Source organism: Natrix helvetica, assembly GCF_964273705.1.
Source record: "Natrix helvetica genome assembly, chromosome: Z".
In the NCBI taxonomy this organism is placed as follows: Eukaryota; Metazoa; Chordata; class Lepidosauria; order Squamata; family Natricidae; genus Natrix; species Natrix helvetica.
Window position 1 is genome coordinate 27955904 of NC_138554.1, and position 20345 is coordinate 27976248.

At 46.1% G+C, this 20345-nt stretch overlaps 1 protein-coding gene across 2 annotated transcripts in view; it reads left to right on the forward strand.

Moving 5' to 3' along the window:
- The window catches only part of LOC309382213 (progestin and adipoQ receptor family member 4-like), a 31399-nt gene extending 14239 nt beyond the window's left edge, over positions 1-17160 (forward strand). Inside the window, exons 2-3 of one of the 2 annotated variants that reach the window (XM_081933796.1) lie at positions 13398-13616; positions 14545-17160. In XM_081933796.1, coding sequence (XP_081789922.1) covers positions 13398-13616; positions 14545-14990 — 665 coding nt within the window. In that variant the 3' untranslated portion in view covers positions 14991-17160. The remainder of the gene's footprint in view (positions 1-13397; positions 13617-14544) is intronic. The other variant, XM_081933797.1, reaches the window with a different exon arrangement.
- The last annotated feature ends 3185 nt before the right edge of the window (positions 17161-20345 follow it).

Genomic DNA, 20345 nt, shown 5'->3' on the forward strand with positions numbered 1-20345 from the left:
TTTACTGGTTACATTGGACAGCAAAAAAGCATTGTATGAACAGTTCTGTCCGTTTTGAGATAAGATGCTATTCTGTAGGGGTCAAAGCCTCTACTAACAATTCAACTCATGGACATTTGCATCTTAGTGCAAGTTAGTACAGTGCATTAACTTTAGGAGCTATTCAGGTGATTGCAGGAAGAAATATGGGGAAAGTCATGTAAAATTCTGTACGAAGGGACATGAATTAATGTAACGTCTGAATCTCTCTGTTCTGAGAGTTTCAAGGAAAGTAGACTGCATATGTCCGTGATAGTGAACCTATGGTATGCGTGCCACAGGTGGCATACAGAGTCATATTTTCTGGCATTGCAGCCCTCAGTGTCAGCCTCTGTTTTGGTTACTTGCTTACGGCTGCTTTGCTATGCTTGCTTACTATCGGCTGCCATAGGAACCGGGGGGGGGGGGGCATGGTATTGGGGAAGGGAATAATATTGTACTACAGGAGTCTTGTTCTCACCATCTTCTGCGCATGCTGGTGGCTGATGTTTGGACTTGGTCAAGGCCAACCATCTCACATACCAACTTGATGAGGCTGTTTGAAGATGCACCCCACATGACACCTTAGGGAGTTGCAGATTGGACACTGGGTTGGGGAATTGGGGGGAGGGTGCTGGATAAACGTTTGATATGTATATGTTCCCGCCTTTCTGGCTCAGATCTTGTTTTCCTTTTAGCTGCTTTCACTTCATATCTAGTAAAAGTACTTTATCTCTATTCAAATGGAGTTGAAGTTTTTCTTTCTTGGATATTGAAGGAGGCATGCCTGACATTAAGTAAGATCTCACTTCGCACTCATCCCATATTTAAAAGCTTCTATGGGGGAGCATCCAAATGTCTAACCCCTGCAACAAGCAGGGGAAGAGAATGGCAAGGGTCACAACCAGCCGAAAACCCGAAGATGACTGACAGGCAGCGGAAAGAGAGGATCTCATGATGACCCATGCTTTACACCTTCTTCAGGAGGCTTGAGAACGACGATGCTTCCATGTAAGTCCCACTGAAAGGGAGAGTGGATTAGCCGAGCTGGCGGAGGGGGGAGCAGAAGACCTGGTTAGCCCTGAAACGTCCCTGGGAACAGCTCCCTGAGCTGGGCAAGAGGGAGGGGCCCCAGCCACAGCAGTTCGAGCTTCCCCCACCAAATGCCTCAGATTCCTCCACTTGGAGTGAACTAGAGGAGATCCCAAAGAACTGGAGGGGGGGGGGTTTACTGCAAGTTTGGGATTACATGCAAGAGTATGGGGAAGTTTTCTCATCAGAAGTTGCCAAAGTAAGAAGTGTTACTATGGCTTTGGGAGGCAAAACGGCTGCCTGGATGTGAGCCTTGCATAATGATGATTCCCCCCTGCTGAGTGATTACAAGGAGTTTATGACTGCCCTGAGGAAATGTTTTGATGACCCCCTCCTAAATCAAAAGGCGAAAAGCAGGATGAAACCCTTTACCCAGGAGGGGAGGCCTGAGGTTGAGTACACACAGGAGTTTCGTGAGCTGTTTGTGCATATGCTGACTCTGGCTGGTGGGGAGGAACCTGGCTGACAGCTAGGGAGACGCTGTGAAACTGCCCTGGAAGGCATGGAAGGCGCTGATGTCCTTCCTCCAGGCCAGGAGAAGAAGGAACCCTCCTCTTCCACGGGAGAAAGTGAAAATGATTCAGATGATGACCGCTCGGTGAGTCCCCGATCCGGCCCCATGACCATCCCAGTAGAATTAAAAGTGCCATCAACAAGGGGAAGGTGCTGGCCCTTTTAGACTCTGGATGCACCGATGTGTAATCAGCCCAGAGGTGGTGGAGAAAATGGGTTTAAGACTGAGGACTTTGCCTTTTGCCAGTTGGATGGGTCAATTGCTGGGGGTGCCCCTGCCCATTTTGTAACTGAACCAATAGAAATATGAAGGGGGGATCACCAAGAAACCTTGAGTTTCATCAAGGCACCTGGGATAGATTGCCCCCTCATACTGGGATTACCGTGGCTACGGAAATGGAACCCTTACATGAACTGGAGGAAAGGGTGGTTGCGCATTCGTTCTGCAAAACCCCCTGAGGGGAAAGGGAGGACATCCCACATAGCCAATGCCGAAACGAACCTAGCTGCTACAGTGCAGGAAAAGATTAAAGGAGAAGAGAAAATCCCCAAAGAATATTGGGACCTCAAGGTGGTTTTCAGTGAAAAGGCCTCCAACAAACTACCTCCCCCCCCACCGTGCCACTGATTGCAGCATTGAAATCATCCCAGGGGAGAAACTCCCTAAGCCCCAGATATACTCGATGACCCCATGTGAAATGGAATTATGAAAGTTCATTGACAAAAACTTAAAAAAGGGTTTCATACAACCAGCTAGGCCACGAGTGGCCACACCTGTATTGTTCAGAGAAAAGAAAGATGGCGCCTTTCGTTTATGTGTGAATTACAAAAACCTTAATGGAATTTGCATGGAAAATGTATACCCCCTGCCACTCATGAAGGATATGTTAGCCCACTTGGGGAAGGGAAAGATTTTTACCAAGTTGGACCTAAGGGAAGCCTACTACAGAGTCAGAATCAAAGAAGGGGATGAGTGAAAAACTGCTTTCAACTGCCCTTTGGGATTCTTCAAGTTCAGGGTACTCCCGTTTGGTCTGCAGGGGGCGCCAGCAGTTTTCATGCAATTAATAAATGAAGTTTTGCATGAACACCTGTACAAGGATGCGTTAGTTTATCTCTACGACATCCTTATCTACACAGAAACACATGAGGTACACGTGACTTTGGTCCGCTCAGTCCTCAAGAAACTCCGAGCCACTGAACTTTATGCGAAATTTTCTAAATGTGAATTTTATCAGGAGAAGATCGATTACCTGGGATACCGTATCTACCACAAAGGCATCGAGATGGACCCAGCAAAAGTCCAGGCCATTACTGATTGGGCGCCTCCTCGCACCCGCAAGCAATTGCAAAGTTTTCTGGGATTTGCAAATTTTTATCGTCAATTTATTCCCTTGTTCGCTTAACATCGGTCTGGCCACTACAAATCTTCTAAAATCTAAAGGAGAAGCAAAACCTAGGCCTGGGAAGCCTTTTAACTGGACTATGGAGTGTCAAGCTGCTTTCGAGAAATTAAAGCGACTCTTTGCAGCAGAACCAGTTTTGAAACACCCTGATATTAATGCGCCATTCGTGGTACAGGCTGATGCAGTGACGTGGCGGTGGTATTACTTCAAACAAACGCTGATGGTAAATTGCAACCATGTGCTTACACCTCACGTAAGCTTACAGAGACAGAAAGGAGATGGGCCATATGGGAGAAGGAAGCTTTTGCTGTAGGATGGGCTTATATGACATGGCAACATTTTCTGGAGGGGGCGAAACACCCTTTTGAAGTATAGTCTGATCATAAAAATTTAGAAGCGTTGAAGACCCCGCGAAAACTGTCACCTAAACAAGTGCGTTGGGCACAGCATTTCAACCGGTTCAATTTTACCCTGAAATACATCCCGGGGAGGAAGAACTTTATGACTGATGCTTTGTCCAGGCTTCCCCAGTTACAACAGCTCAAAACTGAGCATGGTGTCAGGCCTGTAGTTATATTCTTTTTAGGATCTTTGGCCTGCCACACTTTCTTATAATTTCCTATGTGTTTTAGAAGTGTAGTAGTTGGGAGGGGGGAATAGAAAGGAGTAGGATTGTAGAATGGATTGTTGACATTCTTTTATAGAAGCCAAGGTCATCTTTTGTCTCCGCACCTCGACACCTGACCGGAACCAGAGGGGTGTAGATGCCAGCGTGGAAAATGATGATTGGAACATGTGATGGATTTGTGGGTGTGGGGATAGATCATGAACTTTCAACTGGGTGGAATTCCAGGATGTACATCAGAGTTGGAATTTTCCATAGAGGTGCTAAATTGCTTGTAGAATAAATTGGACCTTTAAGGATGTTTTGCCTTGGACAATGATTTATTTCTGCATGGTATTTAGAACCCTAACATTATTCCAACTCTCTCTCTCAAAATAATTCACTAATTCGCAGGGGGGGGGGGCTGGTGATGGGGGGTGCTGCATTCCCAACGCTGACTGGGACAGCATAAAATATCAGCGAAGAAATAATGAGAAAGCTTTTGGTGATAAGAAGCTGAGTGCGGAACTTCAAAGGCAATGGAATGTTGCTTCCAGTTTAATTGCATCTGGAGGAATGCAGGAGGAGGCACGACAAGACGAAGGAAAGTCTCAGACCAGAAGTCTTCAGCAAAACGTGAGTGCATGCTCCCCCTCCTTCCCCCCAGCTTGGAAGCAAGGCTTGGAGAAAAAGAAAAAAAAACCTAGAACGGAGGTTTGGGCTCCTTCCAGACGGCAATAAATGAAATGGCTTATTACCCTGCAACTAACTGGGAGAAAGATTCCCTTTCAAAATGGGAATTTCAAAGGAGGCAGGAAGAAGGGATTTTGCCAGCATCTTTCACTTGCAAGCCACCACAAATGGGGCTGCAACCAGTAAATGAAGCAAAACCAGATTGGGCTTTCTTCCCAGGATTTGGATGGAAGAGATGCTACTGGCCACCTCCTTTGCCATCAGCATGGGGAAATGCTCCAAGCCAGCAGAGGGCACCTACTTGGCCCATAACTCCTCCAAACCAGCAGAGGGCACCTACTTGGCCCATAACTCCTCCAAGCCAGCAGAGGACACCTACTTGGCCCGTAACTCCTCCAAGCCAGCAGGAGGGTCCTTGGCACATAAAACCCCCTAGCCAGCCATCATTGGTTGAGCTGCAACCTGTGAAGCAGGCAACCCCGGGAAGGGTCTTAACCCCAGGTCATGGATGGGAGGGATGCCAGTGGGCACCTGCCCTCCCTCAGCAGATGGCACCATGGCAGAAAGCTGGGCAGTGGCCAACCGAGGGATTGACCTTCCCACCGGTTCCAGTCTCCCCTGCAAGGCCCAAAAAGGTTCTTACCAGACCTTCCTACAGAGAAGAAATCTCCATGGAAGAAGGGATTACCAAACAGAGGCCTGCAGTGTGGATGGCGGGAAAATGTGCGCCTGCAAGGCCCCAAGTGGTTCTTAACCCACCTTCCTACAGAGTAGCAATCACCAACATGGAAGAAGGTTGCATTGCTGATGCTTTGCAATGCAAGGTCCGTAACCAACAAGGCCCCCCTCATTAGCGAGTTGATCTCCGAGGGGGAGCTGGACCTTGCAGGGATAACGGAGACCTGGTTGGGCTACGAGGGTGGTTTACCCCTCGTGGAAATGTGCCCACCGGGTTTCCGTGCATTCCATCAGCCTCGGGCCCTGGGTAAGGGTGGTGGGGTGGCGGTAGTTATACGGGATGGTCTAGAACCGAGAGAGTTCACTGTCCCTCAGATACCCGGTTGTGAATCCCTAGGTGTGAAATGGGGCCCAGGAAGGAAGTTGGGCCTGCTGATTGTATACTTGGCTCCTCGCTATACATCAGCGGCCCTGCCCGAGCTCCTCGAGCTGATCTCAGAGATGGCGGTTGAGATCCCCAGGCTTTTGGTCATGGGGGACTTCAACCTGCCGTCGACGGGAGCAGCATCTGAGGTGGCTCGGGAGTTCATGGCTTCCATGACAGCCATGGGCCTGACCCAATTAATTCAGGGCCCCACACACGAGGGCGGTCACACACTGGACCTTATTTTTGTATCTGAACAGTGGACGAGTGATCTGGGAATAGGGGATTTAGTTATTACTCCCCTGTCATGGTCAGATCACTCATGTCTCCAGCTCGACTTCCCTGCCGCTACCCCCCACCGCGAGGAGGTGGAGCCAGCCTGTCCAAGCTGGTACCGCCCCAAGCACCTGATGGAACCGGATAGGCTCCAGATGGAGCTTGGGCCACTACCTGTAGCCCTGACCCGCGCTCGGTCGGAGGACCTAGTGGCCGCCTGGAATACGGCAGCGGCTGGGGCCTTGGACCGGATTGCGCCTTTGCGACCTCTCCTGCGGCAGCGATCCACCCGTGCTCCTTGGTATACCAAGGAGCTAAGGGTGATGAAGCGCCATAGGAGACGTCTAGAGAGCAGGTGGAGATCCTCACGCTCCGAGTCTGATCGAACACAGGTAAGAGCCTATTTACGGACCTACCTTGTGGCATTGAGAGCGGCCAAACGTAGACATTGTGCCGCTCTTATTGCGTCCGCGGATAACCGCCCTGCCGCCCTATTTAGGGTGACCCGCTCTCTCCTGTCACAGGGGACGCGGGGGGCACCCTTGCAGGGTAGAGCAGAGGAGTTTGGGGAATATCTGCAGGACAAAGTCGCTCAGATCCGGAGCGGATGGGCCCCCTCCAGTGGGCCGGACGAGCCGTCAGCAGTGAGTCTTGTGAGACCATTCTGGGAGGAGTTTGACTCTGTTGCCCCCGAGGATTTGGACAGGTTGCGTGGACGGCTGCGACCCACCACATGTTCAATGGACCTGTGTCCCTCCTGGCTGGTACTGGCATCCTGGGAGGTGACACGAGGCTGGCTTCTGGGCCTGGTGAACGCCTCATTGGGTGAGGGATCCTTACCAACTGCCTTGAAAGAGGCGGTGGTGAGGCCCTTACTCAAGAGGCCTTCACTGGACCCAATGGAGCTGGCTAATTATCGTCCAGTCTCCAACCTTCCCTTTTTAGCGAAGGTTGTTGAGAATGTGGTGGCACAGCAATTTCCACGACACCTTGACGAATCTGAATATCTAGACCCACGCCAGTCCGGCTTCCGACCCGGGCACAGCACAGAGACAGCCTTGGTCGCGCTGGTTGATGATCTCTGGAGGGCCAGAGATAGAGGTTGTTCCTCTATCCTGGTCCTATTAGACCTCTCAGTGGCTTTTGATACCATCGACCATGGTATCCTATTGCACCGGCTGATGGGGATGGGAGTCGGAGGCACCGTTTTACGGTGGTTCGGCTCCTACCTCTCCGACCGGTTGCAATGTGTGTTGACAGGGGGGCAGAGGTCGACCCTGAGGCCACTCACTTGTGGGGTGCCACAGGGGTCGGTCCTGTCGTCCCTCCTGTTCAATGCATATGTGAAGCCACTGGGGGAGATCATCCGTGGTTTTGGGGTTGAATACCATCTGTACGCTGATGACACTCAGCTGTACGTTTCAACCCCAAACCACCCCAGCGAGGCTGTCGAAGTGATGTCCCGGTGTTTGGAAGCCGTCGGGGTCTGGATGGGGGACAACAGACTCAAACTTAACCCCTCCAAGACTGAGTGGCTGTGGCTACCGGCACCTCGGTTCAGTCAGCTGACTCCAACGCTGGCCATAGGGGGCGAACAACTGCCCCCTGTAGAACGGGCGCGCAATTTGGGCGTCCTCCTAGATGCCCGGCTGTCAATGGACGACCATGTGGCAGCCGTGGCAAGGGGGGCGTTCCACCAGGTTCGCCTGGTGCGCCAATTGCGCCCCCTTCTGGACTGGGATGCCCTACGCACGGTCACTCATGCACTGGTGATGTCTCGCCTGGACTACTGTAATGCTCTCTACATGGGGCTTCCCTTGGGACGCGCCCGAAGACTGCAGCTAGTCCAGAACGCAGCCGCACGGGCAGTCATGGGGAGTACCAGGTACTCCCATGTAACACCGCTCCTGCGCGAGCTGCACTGGCTACCTGTGGTCTTTCGGGTGCGTTTCAAGGTTCTGACCACCATCTTTAAAGCGCTCCATGGCATAGGGCCTAGCTACCTGCGGGATCGCATCCTCCCACACACATCCCTGCGGCCAATTCGCTCTCACAGGGAGGGGCTTCTCCTGGTGCCGTCCACTAGGCAATGCCAACGGGCGACACCAAGGAGTAGGGCCTTCTCTGTGATGGGCCCAACCCTCTGGAATGACCTCCCCCCTGACATTAGAACCACCACTGACTTCCGCTCCTTCCGACAGAAATTGAAGACACACCTGTTCCGACTGGCTGGCCTGGCATAATTTTAACGTCTACCTCCTGGCATACATATTTCTTACTGGTTTTTTAGGGGGATTGTTTTTTTAAACTTAATTTTGTAGGATATTGGGGTTTTAAATTCTGTACATTTTAAATTATTTACTTAGCAGTACAGTTCTGTATATCTTTTTATCCTCTTATTTATGTATTTATGTATCTATCCACTTAATAATTTTAATTGTTTAAATTTTATAGTCATTTATGATATATTTTGGTATGGACTGTACACCGCCCCGAGTCCCTTTCGGGAGAGGGGGCGGTCTATAAGCGCTAATAAATAAATAAATAAATAAATAAATAAATAAATAAGGGATTACCAAAGCCAGGCCTGCAAGATGGGAAGCGGGACAAGGTGCATCTGCAAATGCCCAAAAGGTTCTTACCCCACTTTCCTACAGAGAAGCAATCTCCACCATGGAAGAAGGGTTTACCAAGGGGGCAGCTGCAAGTTGGAGAGCAGGGCAGTGTGATGAAACGGTTCCTGAGTTTAGAGATGTAACTAGGTTCCATTCCTCGTGGGGCCCAATTAAATGCCACCATTGTTGTCAAGGTGGCCACAGAGCGTCAGAGTGCTTGGCTCCAGCCCCAATGCCACAAACGTGCGCACCAACCACCACGGCGGTAAAGAGAGGGTCCCAGATGCCACCACAGAAGAGTCATCTGGGCCAACAACCTCTGGAAGTGGATCCCCAACTTAAGGTGAGGAAGTGTCCTACCAAGGGGGAGGCCTCAGAAGAGGAAAAGGGCAGACAATCTCTGGAGGAGGATCCCCAACTGAAGGTGACAAAGAGTCCAACTAAGGGGGAGGCCTCAGAGGGGGAAAAGCCTAAACGACCTCTGGAAGAGGATCCCCAACTTAAGGTGACAAAGAGTCCTACCAAGGGGGAGGCCTCGGAGGAGGGAATTGCCGAAGAACAAACGTGTGTACCAATTGCCACGGTGGTAAAGAGAGGGCCCCAGATGCCACCACAGAAAAGTCATCTGAACCAACAGCCTCTGGAAGAGGATCCCCAACTTAAAGTGATGAAGTGTCCTACCAAGGGGGAGGCCTCGGAAGAGGAAAAGGGCAAACAATCTCCGGAGGAGGATCCCCAACTGAAGGTGACAAAGAGTCCTACCAAGGGGGAGGCCTCGGAGGAGGAAAAAGGCCAGCCGTGGATGATTGAATCCAAGAGCCCAGAACCTACAGCACCTGCAGCAGAGAGCCCTAAACGGCCATGGGAAGATGTCGCAATGGACTTCATCGTGGAACTCCCAGACAGCAGTGGGCATAAAGTAATTTGGACTGTTATTGATTTGTTTTCTAAGCAGGCACATTTCATTGCTTGCTCAGGATTGCCATCCGCAAACGAATTAGTGAAAATATTTGTGAAACACATTTATCGCCTGCACAGAGTACCCAAGAGGATCATTTCAGACTGCGGAGTCCAGTTCACAGCCAAGTTCTGGAGAGAGGTCCTGAGATCCATTGGGTCCACACAAGAACTGAGCTCAGAGGTTCATCCCAGCATGAACGGCGCAGCAGAGGAAGTCAATGCGGTGGTGGAACAATATATCCGGTGTTTTGTGGACTATCAGCGAGACAACTGGTTGGACTTGCTACCCTTCGCCGAAGTGGCATACAATGATGCAGTCCACAGCAGCAGAGGATTAGCGGGTTTCCAGATTACCAGTGGCATGGAAGTTGTTGCCATGCCTGAGCTGCCTAGAGAACCTCCTTCCTTCATGTCTTTGAGTGAATGGATGGACATGCTAAAGAAAGGATGGGAGAATACGAAGAAGGCTCTAGCAGTTGCGGCAGAAGCCTACCAGAAGCAAGATGATCAACATCGCTCACTCCTAAACCCCTACCGTGTGGGGGACAATGTTTTTGTATCTACCAAATACATAAGATTAGAAATGCTTAGCAAGGAATTGGATCCAAAATTTCTAGGGCCATTCCCAATAGTGAAGATAGTTAACCCAGTTACAGTTCAACTCAGTCTACCTAGTAGTCTAGGGGAAATTGACCCAGAATTTCATTGTAGCTTGTTGAAACCAGTAATTGGGTCTAACAGAAGAGCATCCACCCAAGCTCAATCTCCTCCTGTAGTGATGGAAGGGGAAACACAATCTGAGGTGGAAAAAATTGTAGATTTCAGGCTGAATAGGGGTCGCTTACAGTACTTAGTGCATTGGAAGGGTTACCCTTGGTCTGAAGCTAATTGGGTGAACAGTGGGAACCTAAAAGTGGAGAAGTTAGTAAAGCAATTCAATGGGAAGTTTCCCGAGAAGTCAAAGGGTTCCCCTGGGTGGAGAAGAGGTGGTTAATTTTGTTATGTTAACTTTTATGTTATTCTCTTTGCAGGAAACGTTTTTCTTTTGAGGAGAGGCCGCCTGTCAGGCCTGTAGTTATATTCTTTTTAGGATCTTTGGCCTGCCACACTTTCTTATAATTTCCTATGTGTTTTAGTAGTGTAGTAGTTGGGAGGGGGGAATAGAAAGGAGTAGGATTGTAGAATGGATTGTTGACATTCTTTTATAGAAGCCAAGGTCATCTTTTGTCTCCGCACCTCGACACCTGACCGGAACCAGAGTGGTGTAGATGCCAGCGTGGAAAATGATGATTGGAACATGTGATGGATTTGTGGGTGTGGGGATAGATCATGAACTTTCAACTGGGTGGAATTCCAGGATGTACATCAGAGTTGGAATTTTCCATAGAGGTGCTAAATTGCCTGTAGAATAAATTGGACCTTTAAGGATGTTTTGCCTTGGACAATGATTTATTTCTGCATGGTATTTAGAACCCTAACATATGGTTCATCCGGTCATCCCAGCTAGAGACATTGCTGCCCCAATGATTACTAGGAGCCAAGGCCCAGTAGACTTGGATGTAACTACAGACCTAATGAACAAACTGAAAGATGGCCTTGAATCTGATGACTGGTTCAAGGAACATTCTGATGAATGCACCATGAAAGATGGAATGGCATGGGTGGGAGCTAAACCGTATGTTCCGGCTGACCTGAAACCTGTCGTACTTCAACAGACCCACGATTCGAGAATGGCGGGCCATTTTGGATTTGTAAAGACTTTACATCTGATTAAGAGGCAATTCTGGTGGCCTTCATTGAAAAAAGACATTGAGTCCTACATAGCCAATTGTCCCATCTGTGCGGCCGCAAAAAGACCACCGGGGAAGCCCCAGGGTCTTCTCCAAAGTGTTTCTTGTCCTGGAGCCCCAGGGAAAGAGATATCAATGGACTTTATTGTCGAGTTACCAAAGACTGGGGAATACCATTATTTGGGTTATCACCGATCTGTTTTCCAAACAGGTTCATTTTGTGCCGTGTTCCAAGATCTCATCAGCGAAGTCATTGGCTAAATTGTTTATTTCACATGTATATAGGTTGCATGGAGTGCCTGAAAGCATTATTTCGGACAGGGGGATCCAATTCATCTCCCTCTTTTGGAAAGAGTTCCTGAAATTAATTGGCTCCGCCCAGGGACTAAGCTCTGCCCACCATCCTCAGACTAATGGGGCTTGTGAACGGGCTAACTCGGTTTTGGAGCAATACCTCCGATGTTTCATCAATTATCAACAGGATAATTGGGTTGAACTGTTAGCACACACAGAGGTGGCGTACAATAATTTGGTACACAGCAGTACCGGCATGACCCCTTTTTGAAGTTGTGTTTGGTCAGGACTTTGTGCAAATTCCTGAATTGCTTCAGGAAAAACTGCAAATTTTGTCCTTGTCTGAATGGAGTGATCAACTTCAGCAGTTTTGGCCCATGACCCACAAAGCGTTAGATGAGGCGCACCAGGCTCACAAACAACAAGCAGATAAGAGAAGGGTTAAGCCGAAAGAGTACCAAGTTGGGGGTAGAGTGCTTTGTCCACCAAGTTTCTGCAAACCACCCAAAAGTTGAAGAAGTTGGGGCCGAAGTACATAGGTCCGTTCCCCATTGTAAAAATCATAAATCCGGTATCGATGAAGTTGGACCTGCCAAAAACCTTAGCAGAATTTATCCTGTGTTTCATGTGAACCTGTTGAAACCAGAGCTTACTTCTTCCTTTTGTCCACCTCAACCTTCACCTCCAGTCCCTCTTCTTATTGAGGGAGAGCAACATTTTTAAGTTAAAGAAATCTTGGACTCCAGAAAACATATGGGTCACATTCAGTATCCAGGAAACATTTTCCCCCTTCCCAGGCTGAATGGGTTGACAAATCTCATGTTAGAGCTGCCAGACTTTTGCGGAAGTTCTACACCAGTTATCCTGATAAGCCTTGATTTTATAATAGATGTATATGCTATATTGTTATTTTGTATTGTTTTTCCTCTCTCTTTTCCTGCGGGAATGTTATATCTTTCTGAAGGAGGGCCGGATGTCAGCCTCTGTTTTGGTTACTTGCTTACGGCTGCTTTGCTATGCTTGCTTACTATCAGCTGCATGGTATTGGGGAAGGGAATAATATTGTACTGGAGGAGTCTTGTTCTCACCATCTTCTGCGCATGCTGGTGGCTGATGTTTGGACTTGGTCAAGGCCAACCATCTCACATACCAACTTGATGATGCTGTTTGAAAATGCACCCCACATGACACCTTAGGGAGTTGCAGATTGGACAGTGGGTTGGGGAATTGGAGGGGAGGGTGCTGGGTAAACGTTTGATATGTATATGTTCCTGCCTTCTGGCTCAGATCTTGCTTTCCTTTTAGCTGCTTTCACTTCATATCTAGTAAAAGTACTTTATCTCTATTCAAATGGAGTTGAGGTTTTTCTTTCTTGGATATTGAAGGAGGCATGCCTGACACTCAGTTCCGGAGGGCCGGTGGAGGCCGTTTCTGCCCTCCTCAAGCTTCAGGAAAACCTCTGGAGCCTAGAGAGGGTGAAAACTAGGCCCAACGGCCCAACTGGAAGTTTGGGAACGAATGTCCGGTTGGCTTGTTGAGCCTGTTTTTCGCCCTCCCCAGGCTCCAGAGGCTTTCCTGAAGCCTAGGGAGGGTGAAAACAGCCTCACCTAGCCCCCTGGAGGCCTGGGTTTTCCCCAGGCTTCAGGAAAGCCTCCAGAGCCTGGGGAGGGTGAAAATCCTCCCCACATGGGGTGGGTTGCTCGTGCATGCGCAAGTAGGTGGGCACATGCGATAGCATGCGTGCACACAGTTTTGGCACACCTTTAGAAAAAGGTTAGCCATCACTGGCATATGCCATTCTGATAGCACTTCCAGAGATCTTTCCCTGCAACTATTAAATGCTAGAACCTGGGTAGCTGGATAGCTAATGCACAGAGTAAATCCTTGACTTACAGCCATTTATTTAGTGACTATTCAAAGTTACAGTGGCACTCAAAAAAGGTGACTTATGATTGTTTTTCATTTACCACCCTTGCAAAATTCCTGTGGTCACATGATCAACATTCAGATTTCCCTCCCCCCCTCTTCTTTCAGGTATCCCTCTGCTGGGATTTCTCTTCGTGCTGCCGCTGACCATTCCATGGGCTCGACTTTCAGAATCATGGCTGGGAGTCGTGCACTATTTGGCTTGCATTTTTCCACAGCTGGGCAGCGTGCTTTACCATCTCTTCATGAATCATGAGGGAGGCCCTGCTGTTTACCATACCTTGCTCACCCTGGATATGTGTGGGGTATGCATGGTCAACACTTTGGGTGAGTTAAAGTGCTCCCTTGTGATCCATGGATGACTTATTGGATTGGAGCAGTAAAAGGGGACAAAGTTGCAGCGTGTGCTGAGAACATAGGAGGGCTGAAAGCGTATAGAGGGGCAAATTGCATAGAAGACATATGAGCCAAATTGTGTTGGCTTTGGGTACTGAAGAGACAATCTTTATGTGATGGCAAAAGCCATCTTGGGTAAAAGCTAAAGAATGAAGAAGAGGTAAGAGTGGTGTAGAATTGAGCAGTTCTGGTTATGCTTGGACAGGAAATACTCATGCTGACTTAAAACAACTGAATTTAAAACAATGAAAAACATATTTTCTGTGTATGATCCTTGCATTGTAAAGATTATTTGGGGTAAAGGGGGCTTTCGATTGTTGTAAATCTTTGTTCTGGGAGAATCTGGAGGGCAGCTGAAATATTTTTTGAGAGTGCTACATGAAGTCCTTGCTTAACAACTATTTACAATAGACTTTTAAAAAAAAGTTATGACCCATGATCAAATTTATGCCTCCTGCACGCATTCTTGAGATCGTATGATCGCATTTCAGGCATTTGACAACCAAGCATTTGTGACTGGTTGCAAAAATCCAGCTGTCATATGATCACAATTTGCAACTTCTTTGCCATTTTCCAGCAGGAAACAGCAAGCAATGCCCACTGGATATGCTGGATTTGTTTAATGACCATGTGGTTCAACCAAGTGATTCGTCTAACTTCTACATTGATTTGCTTTATAATTGCTATAAAAAGATTGTAAAATTGAATCTGATCAATTTATTGATTTTAGGCCACAATGACATACAAAATTCAGGCTCCATTATGGTTGGAGACTACCTGTAGTGACTGGCCATGTAAGCTGATTGCCATTGTTTTTACCCTTAATTTCTTGATGGACTGACTGTCTCTTTCCACACAGGTGCTCTACCAATCATCTACTGCACGCTGGCCTGCTGCCCACTTCTTCGTTCTATTGCCCTGCTGGCCTACACAGGCTTGTCAAGCTATGGTATCTTTTGTGCAGTGACTGCTCGTTCCAGTGTCCGGCGCTTACGAGCCTTTGCCTGGCAGGCTCTGTTCCGCTTCTTCTTTTTCTATTTGCGGTGGGTGGGATTAGGCACTGGCCATCCCACTTCTCTGCGTTCATACCTCATTATGGACGGTCTGGCTTTTCTTGGGGGCGTCATCAACATCTCGCGAGTGCCTGAGCGCTGGAAGCCAGGCTGTTTTGACTATTGGTTCAACAGCCATCAGATTATGCACGTGCTGGTGGTGGTCAGTATACTCTATCTTCACTGGGGAGTAGTGGCTGATCTTCATTGGATTACCAACTCAGCCTGTCCAAAGGAAGGACATCATGTTTGAATTCACCCCTTCCACAGAAAATCTGCTGACTGAGAAGTGGGTGACATATAAGGTGTGAACCACTGTTCTCATTGTTCAAGATCTTCTACAAGGGCTGAAGTACATAAGAAAGGACATCTTCTGGATGTAATTTATTTAAGAGGCTGCATTTTTCCCTGTGGGGTTAATATAGTAGTTTCCTATTGGTTGATTATTCATGGATCAACGTGTCTAGGATTTGTATACTTCTGAGTCTAAAGTAATGAATTTCCACCACTTGAAGTTCTTAGATCAGTTTGTGCAGTTCAACTATTCTTCCAAATTGCAACAGGCAAACATAATTTGGTTAGAAACAATCTTGATCATTAATAAGATAGGATCAGAGAAATAATTCACTGTACTAGTGAAGATTCCCATCCCACGTCAACTCTTACTTTTGTTTGCTGTAGGACTTTCTGTCATCAGAGCTGTTCTTGAGGTAGCTTTGATGATAGTAGGAAGAACCCGATTAGTTGCTTCTCTTTTTTGAATTTGCATTGAAAATGAAATGGGCACTGGGAAGAGAGAGATTTCTTGGTAGATGTTGGAGGGCAACTTCTCTGCTTTTTAGAGGCAGTTACTTAGATACTTTTTTATCCAGGTGTCTTTCAGACACCGTGCAATACTTTCTGATTTTTAAAAGGGCTTGTCAGACACCAGAATATTAAACTCTGCTGCATAGTTTAGTTTTTCTTTATCTGCCAGGATAATCAGGAGCCTTGAAACTGGATTTGGGTTGAAGTTGAAGAGTCCTGATTTCAATTCCTGGCTAATGTCATCAACTTTAGGGCCATGACTCTTTTGCAGCATACCTCAGTTTCCTATCTCTCTCTTGGCAGAGTGTACAATGTTTATGGTCAGATTGGAATTCTTTTTTCTGCTACTACATTCCAATTTTACCCTGACCAGAGCAATGCTTTTCAAAGCTTTATAGTTTTGTATGAATTTGGAAGAACTCTTTCTACTCCACATGGCGGCTGCAATTGCAGTAATCAATAATAGGCAAACACTGCTATCTTTTCCCCTTTGTTACTATCTTGATTGGTCCATTAACTACAGCTTCTGGATTTTGGTTCCCTTCTATTCAGAGGCATGCTGAATTGGTCCATTTTGAAGATTTTGCTTTTTAATTTGATTGGTTTTTGATACAAATAGAATCCTGAGATTGATTCTTCCTCTAAAGAACTACGTTTTTAACCGTTGGTTCATGGTCAGAATTTTTGGGGAGGGGGCGCTTTTTGAGAACCTAATCAGAAGTGGCAGGTTGAGGATCAAAACAGCATTCTAGCAAATATTTTACAATCCTTTTGAAGTTTTCCCTTGTCTTAAAATTAGGAATTGGGAGAGCTAGCATTTATTTTAGATACCTAAATTTGGTTTGTAGTCCTTAGCTTGCTGAACTATATTAGACCCTGATGCATGTAACACTATTGTCTAAATAGGGGTAAAGTATGTGAGATCTTACAGGCCCTGATGATCTTCCACATCTGAACATTCAAGTAATTGTGCGTAATGCTACTTTCAATGTAAAATGGATTTTCAAGTGAAATTTGTTTTAGTGTTTTATGGCAGATCTTGAAATCAGGTTTTTTGGTTTAGCTTCAAAATACATCTAAATCAAGCAATCCATTCAATATTTGGTAGCCCTTTACGTTTTGCATTTATGTAGATCAAGGTAATTTGGCTTTTAAAAAGCTATGTGTAGGGGTTCTCCTTGAAATGGGGAATTTCTCTATTTTCTATGCAGCACAAGTTACTTCATATTGTTTTAGTTAGCGAGGCACAGAATATTTTAAAAAATGGTTAAAGTATTTTATGTGACCTTTACTGAAAATTAATTTTCAGTGTACAGTAAACCAACTTACTTGGATTTTAGTTTAATTTATGGTCAAATAAGAAAAAAAAATCTTCTTGTATCTTTCTAAGAATATAAGTGGCAATGGAAACTCCTTTCTCCAAAGAAAGAAATTTGGAAAGGGAAGAGGATGATATTTGACTAACATATCAACTAAAATAAATCATTTCTGATTCATTTAAAGATCAAAATTGTCCTCCTGCAGCATCTGTAAATCCACCTTGTTAAAAACCAGCCAGACTGAAAAACAAGCATGTAGATATGGAGGCCAATTTTGATTTTTAAAAGAATCAGGAACCCCCCCCCCCCCCCCTAATATTAATGTATACAATATGTTAGTTTGGATGTATCATCTTTTGAAAAGATAACTAAGATAAAATATGAACGTGATGTAACTTAAGCTGAAAAGTGAGTCAAACAAATTCTTGAAGGAAGAGAGTGATGGTTAAATAATTTCTTTGTTCTAGGTTGCAAGTAGATCTGTGTTATGAAAAGAAAACATTGACCTAAACCTTCCATGTTAGAATGTACATTTTGTGTCATACAGCTACATTTTGGAAGAGGATTTAATTTGCTGCTAATCAAGTCTTGTCTCTTGTTATCTCAGGGTAGATGGACATTGCTGATGTTCACAGCTTCTGGAGTTGAAGCGTCACATATCTTTAAAATAAAAGAGCAAGGCAGCACACCCAAAAAATGCACTTCATATGGGAGGGAGGGAGAGATGGGAATTTTAAATACTTAAGATCCAGAACTTTTTTAAAAAGGCTGAAAAAAAAGTTGGGCCAATGGCAGATTTGGGCTTTTGATTAAAAAAATGTTTAAAATGGGGCTGAAATGAACTACTACTTCAAATCTCTTGATTTTTTTCAGTTTACGGTGGCTATGCTATCCCTAATGCCAGATGGCTCCTTCATATGTCTATTAGGGTATCTATCAAATTTCATTCTGAAGCAGTTGCGGGGGGGTGGTGGTGTCTGTGTCTTAAAATACTTTCACTTTAACAGCTTTTATTGTGTGTGTACATTTGAATGAATTGTTGCTAAGGTAAGATCTATGAACTTGAATTGTGGTTCAGCGAAAACTATCATGCTGGCGGGAACTAATTGGAATCTTTTACAAGTAAAGGACCATGTTTCTTCTGGAAATCATAAGTACGGTTGAAGATTCTACTATGAACCCTAACCCTTTGAAGCAGTTATATTGGCTAAAAGGAAAAAAATGTAGAAGGAACTTTATAAGATCAACTTAAATTTTAGAAAATGAGATGCTAGTTCTGGAATTTCTAAGATCTCTTCATCAGGTAAATAGACTAACATAATAGTTAAACAAAATCAGCTCCTGAACATATTGGTTGAGTTACAACTGGTATTTAAGGTATTTTTGCCTTAAATCTTGTATCATGGAACTCTTGCTACTGAAATTTAAGATTGATACTGGAAAACTACACCTGTTAAATATTCTGATAAATGGGCACGTTCATTTTCTCTATGTAAAAAAAAAAGTAGCGATTTCCCAATAGGAGCAGCTAAGTATAAAACCTATTATACTGTCACCTATTGTTTTAGAGGTTAAAATCAGATTGTCAGTACTGATGAAAACCACAAGATGCTTATTTCATGCTATTTGGGCATATCCTGTTCCTTCTTTTCTCATCACTTTTGCCTGCTTCCATTCTGTTATCTCCGTAAAAAACAGGATACGGCAGCACTGTGCTGGTGGTTTGTCAAAATTATATAGCAGGACTAGACTACTCTGCTCAGCTAGCAATGCTTTAACCTTATCATTTTTACCAAGTTAGTGCCAGGCTGAAATCATATAATAAAGAATGATGGCATCAATGTATTTTTTGCCCCTTTGCTGGTTAAATAGCATAGGAAGTCCATATGTATTGTCTATTTAAGGGAAAGTGATGAAAGAATCTGCAGTGACTTTTTAACTTCAGTTTGGGTTACAACATAATACAATATAGAGTCAGCCTATGGATGAGAATCACTGTCTGCAACCAGATTGTCTCTCCTCACTCCCCACTTCTTCCTGTAGTGCCTTGGTTGGCTGCTATTTTTCCTACTAGCAAATATGCAGAAGAAAAATTATAGCCAGAAAAATCAGCTGCTTTGGTTGTGAGATATTGCGTACATAAAATCAAAGCAGTCCCATTCTATGAGGCAGAACAGATGCTACAGAAGTAGGACAGGAATTGGTAATGTGGCAAATTTCATGCTGATACTGTATAGATTTTTTTTTGCTAACTGAATGATGCACATACCATGTTTCCCCGAAAATAAGACAGGGTCTTATTTTCTTTTGCCCCACGAAATATGGCCTTGGGCGATATTATAGGGTTTATTATTTCTGGGGCAGGTGAGAAGCGAGGTGCGCCTTTTACCTTTTCAGCTCCATCGCGTTCCTCGCCATTGTGCTCAGGGAAGCGGCTGGCAAAAAAAAACCCTTCTTGCGAGTTCAATCAAACATCTTGAAATCGCAAGAAGGGTTTTTTTTTTTTTACCAGGGGCTTCCCTGAACACAATGGCGAGGAACGCGACGGAGCTGGAAAGGTAAGAGACGCGCCTTGCGGCCCAACACCGCCCACCTCGCCCCAATGATAAAGGCAGCCTGCCTGGTTCCCTTCCCCGCCGTCCCTTTGGCGAGGGGTGGCAGGTGTAGGGGGGGAGAAGTGAGACGCATGTCCTAGCGCTACCAGAGACTGACAGCTACATCGCATTCCTCGCCCTTTCGCTCATTGAATCCCCTTGTAAAAAAAATATTGCGAGTTGAACTCATGAGGTTTTTTTTACAAGGGGATTCAATGGGCAAAAGGGTGAGGAACGCGACGGAGTTGGGAAGGTAAGAGGCGTGCCTCGCTTCTCCCCCACACACCTGCCACCCCTCATTAAAGGGACGGCAAGGAAGGGAACCAGGCAGGATGCCTTTACCATTGGGGCGAGGTGGGCAGTGTTGGGCCGCAAGGAGTATACCTTTCCAGCTCCGTTGCGTTCCTCGCCATTGTGTTCAGGGAAGCCCCTGGTAAAAAAAAAAAAAAAAACTCGAGATTTCAAGATGTTTGATTGAACTCGCGAAAAGGTTTTTTTTCCCACCAGCCAGTTTCCTGAGCACAATGGCGAGGAACGCGAGGAAGGGAACCAGGCAGGCTGCCTTTGCCATTGGGGTGGGCGGTGTTTTTTTGCACAAGAAGGAACAGGTGGGAGGGGGTGATCATATTGCTGACCTGCTACTGTTTTTGCAGCGAGCCCTCTTTTTGCCCTGCAAGCTGTACCGGTAGGTGGTACAGTGTTAATGGCGGGGAGCGGTTGTGCATGCGCTTAAATAGTTGGGGCGGGCTTATTTTCAGGGGCGGGCTTATTATGGTGCATGCTCTGAAAAGCCCGATTGGGCTTATTAGCAGGACATGTCTTATTTTCGGGGAAACACAGTACATTCATCAGTAGGCCTCCAATTGGATATTCTAGAATCAAAATACA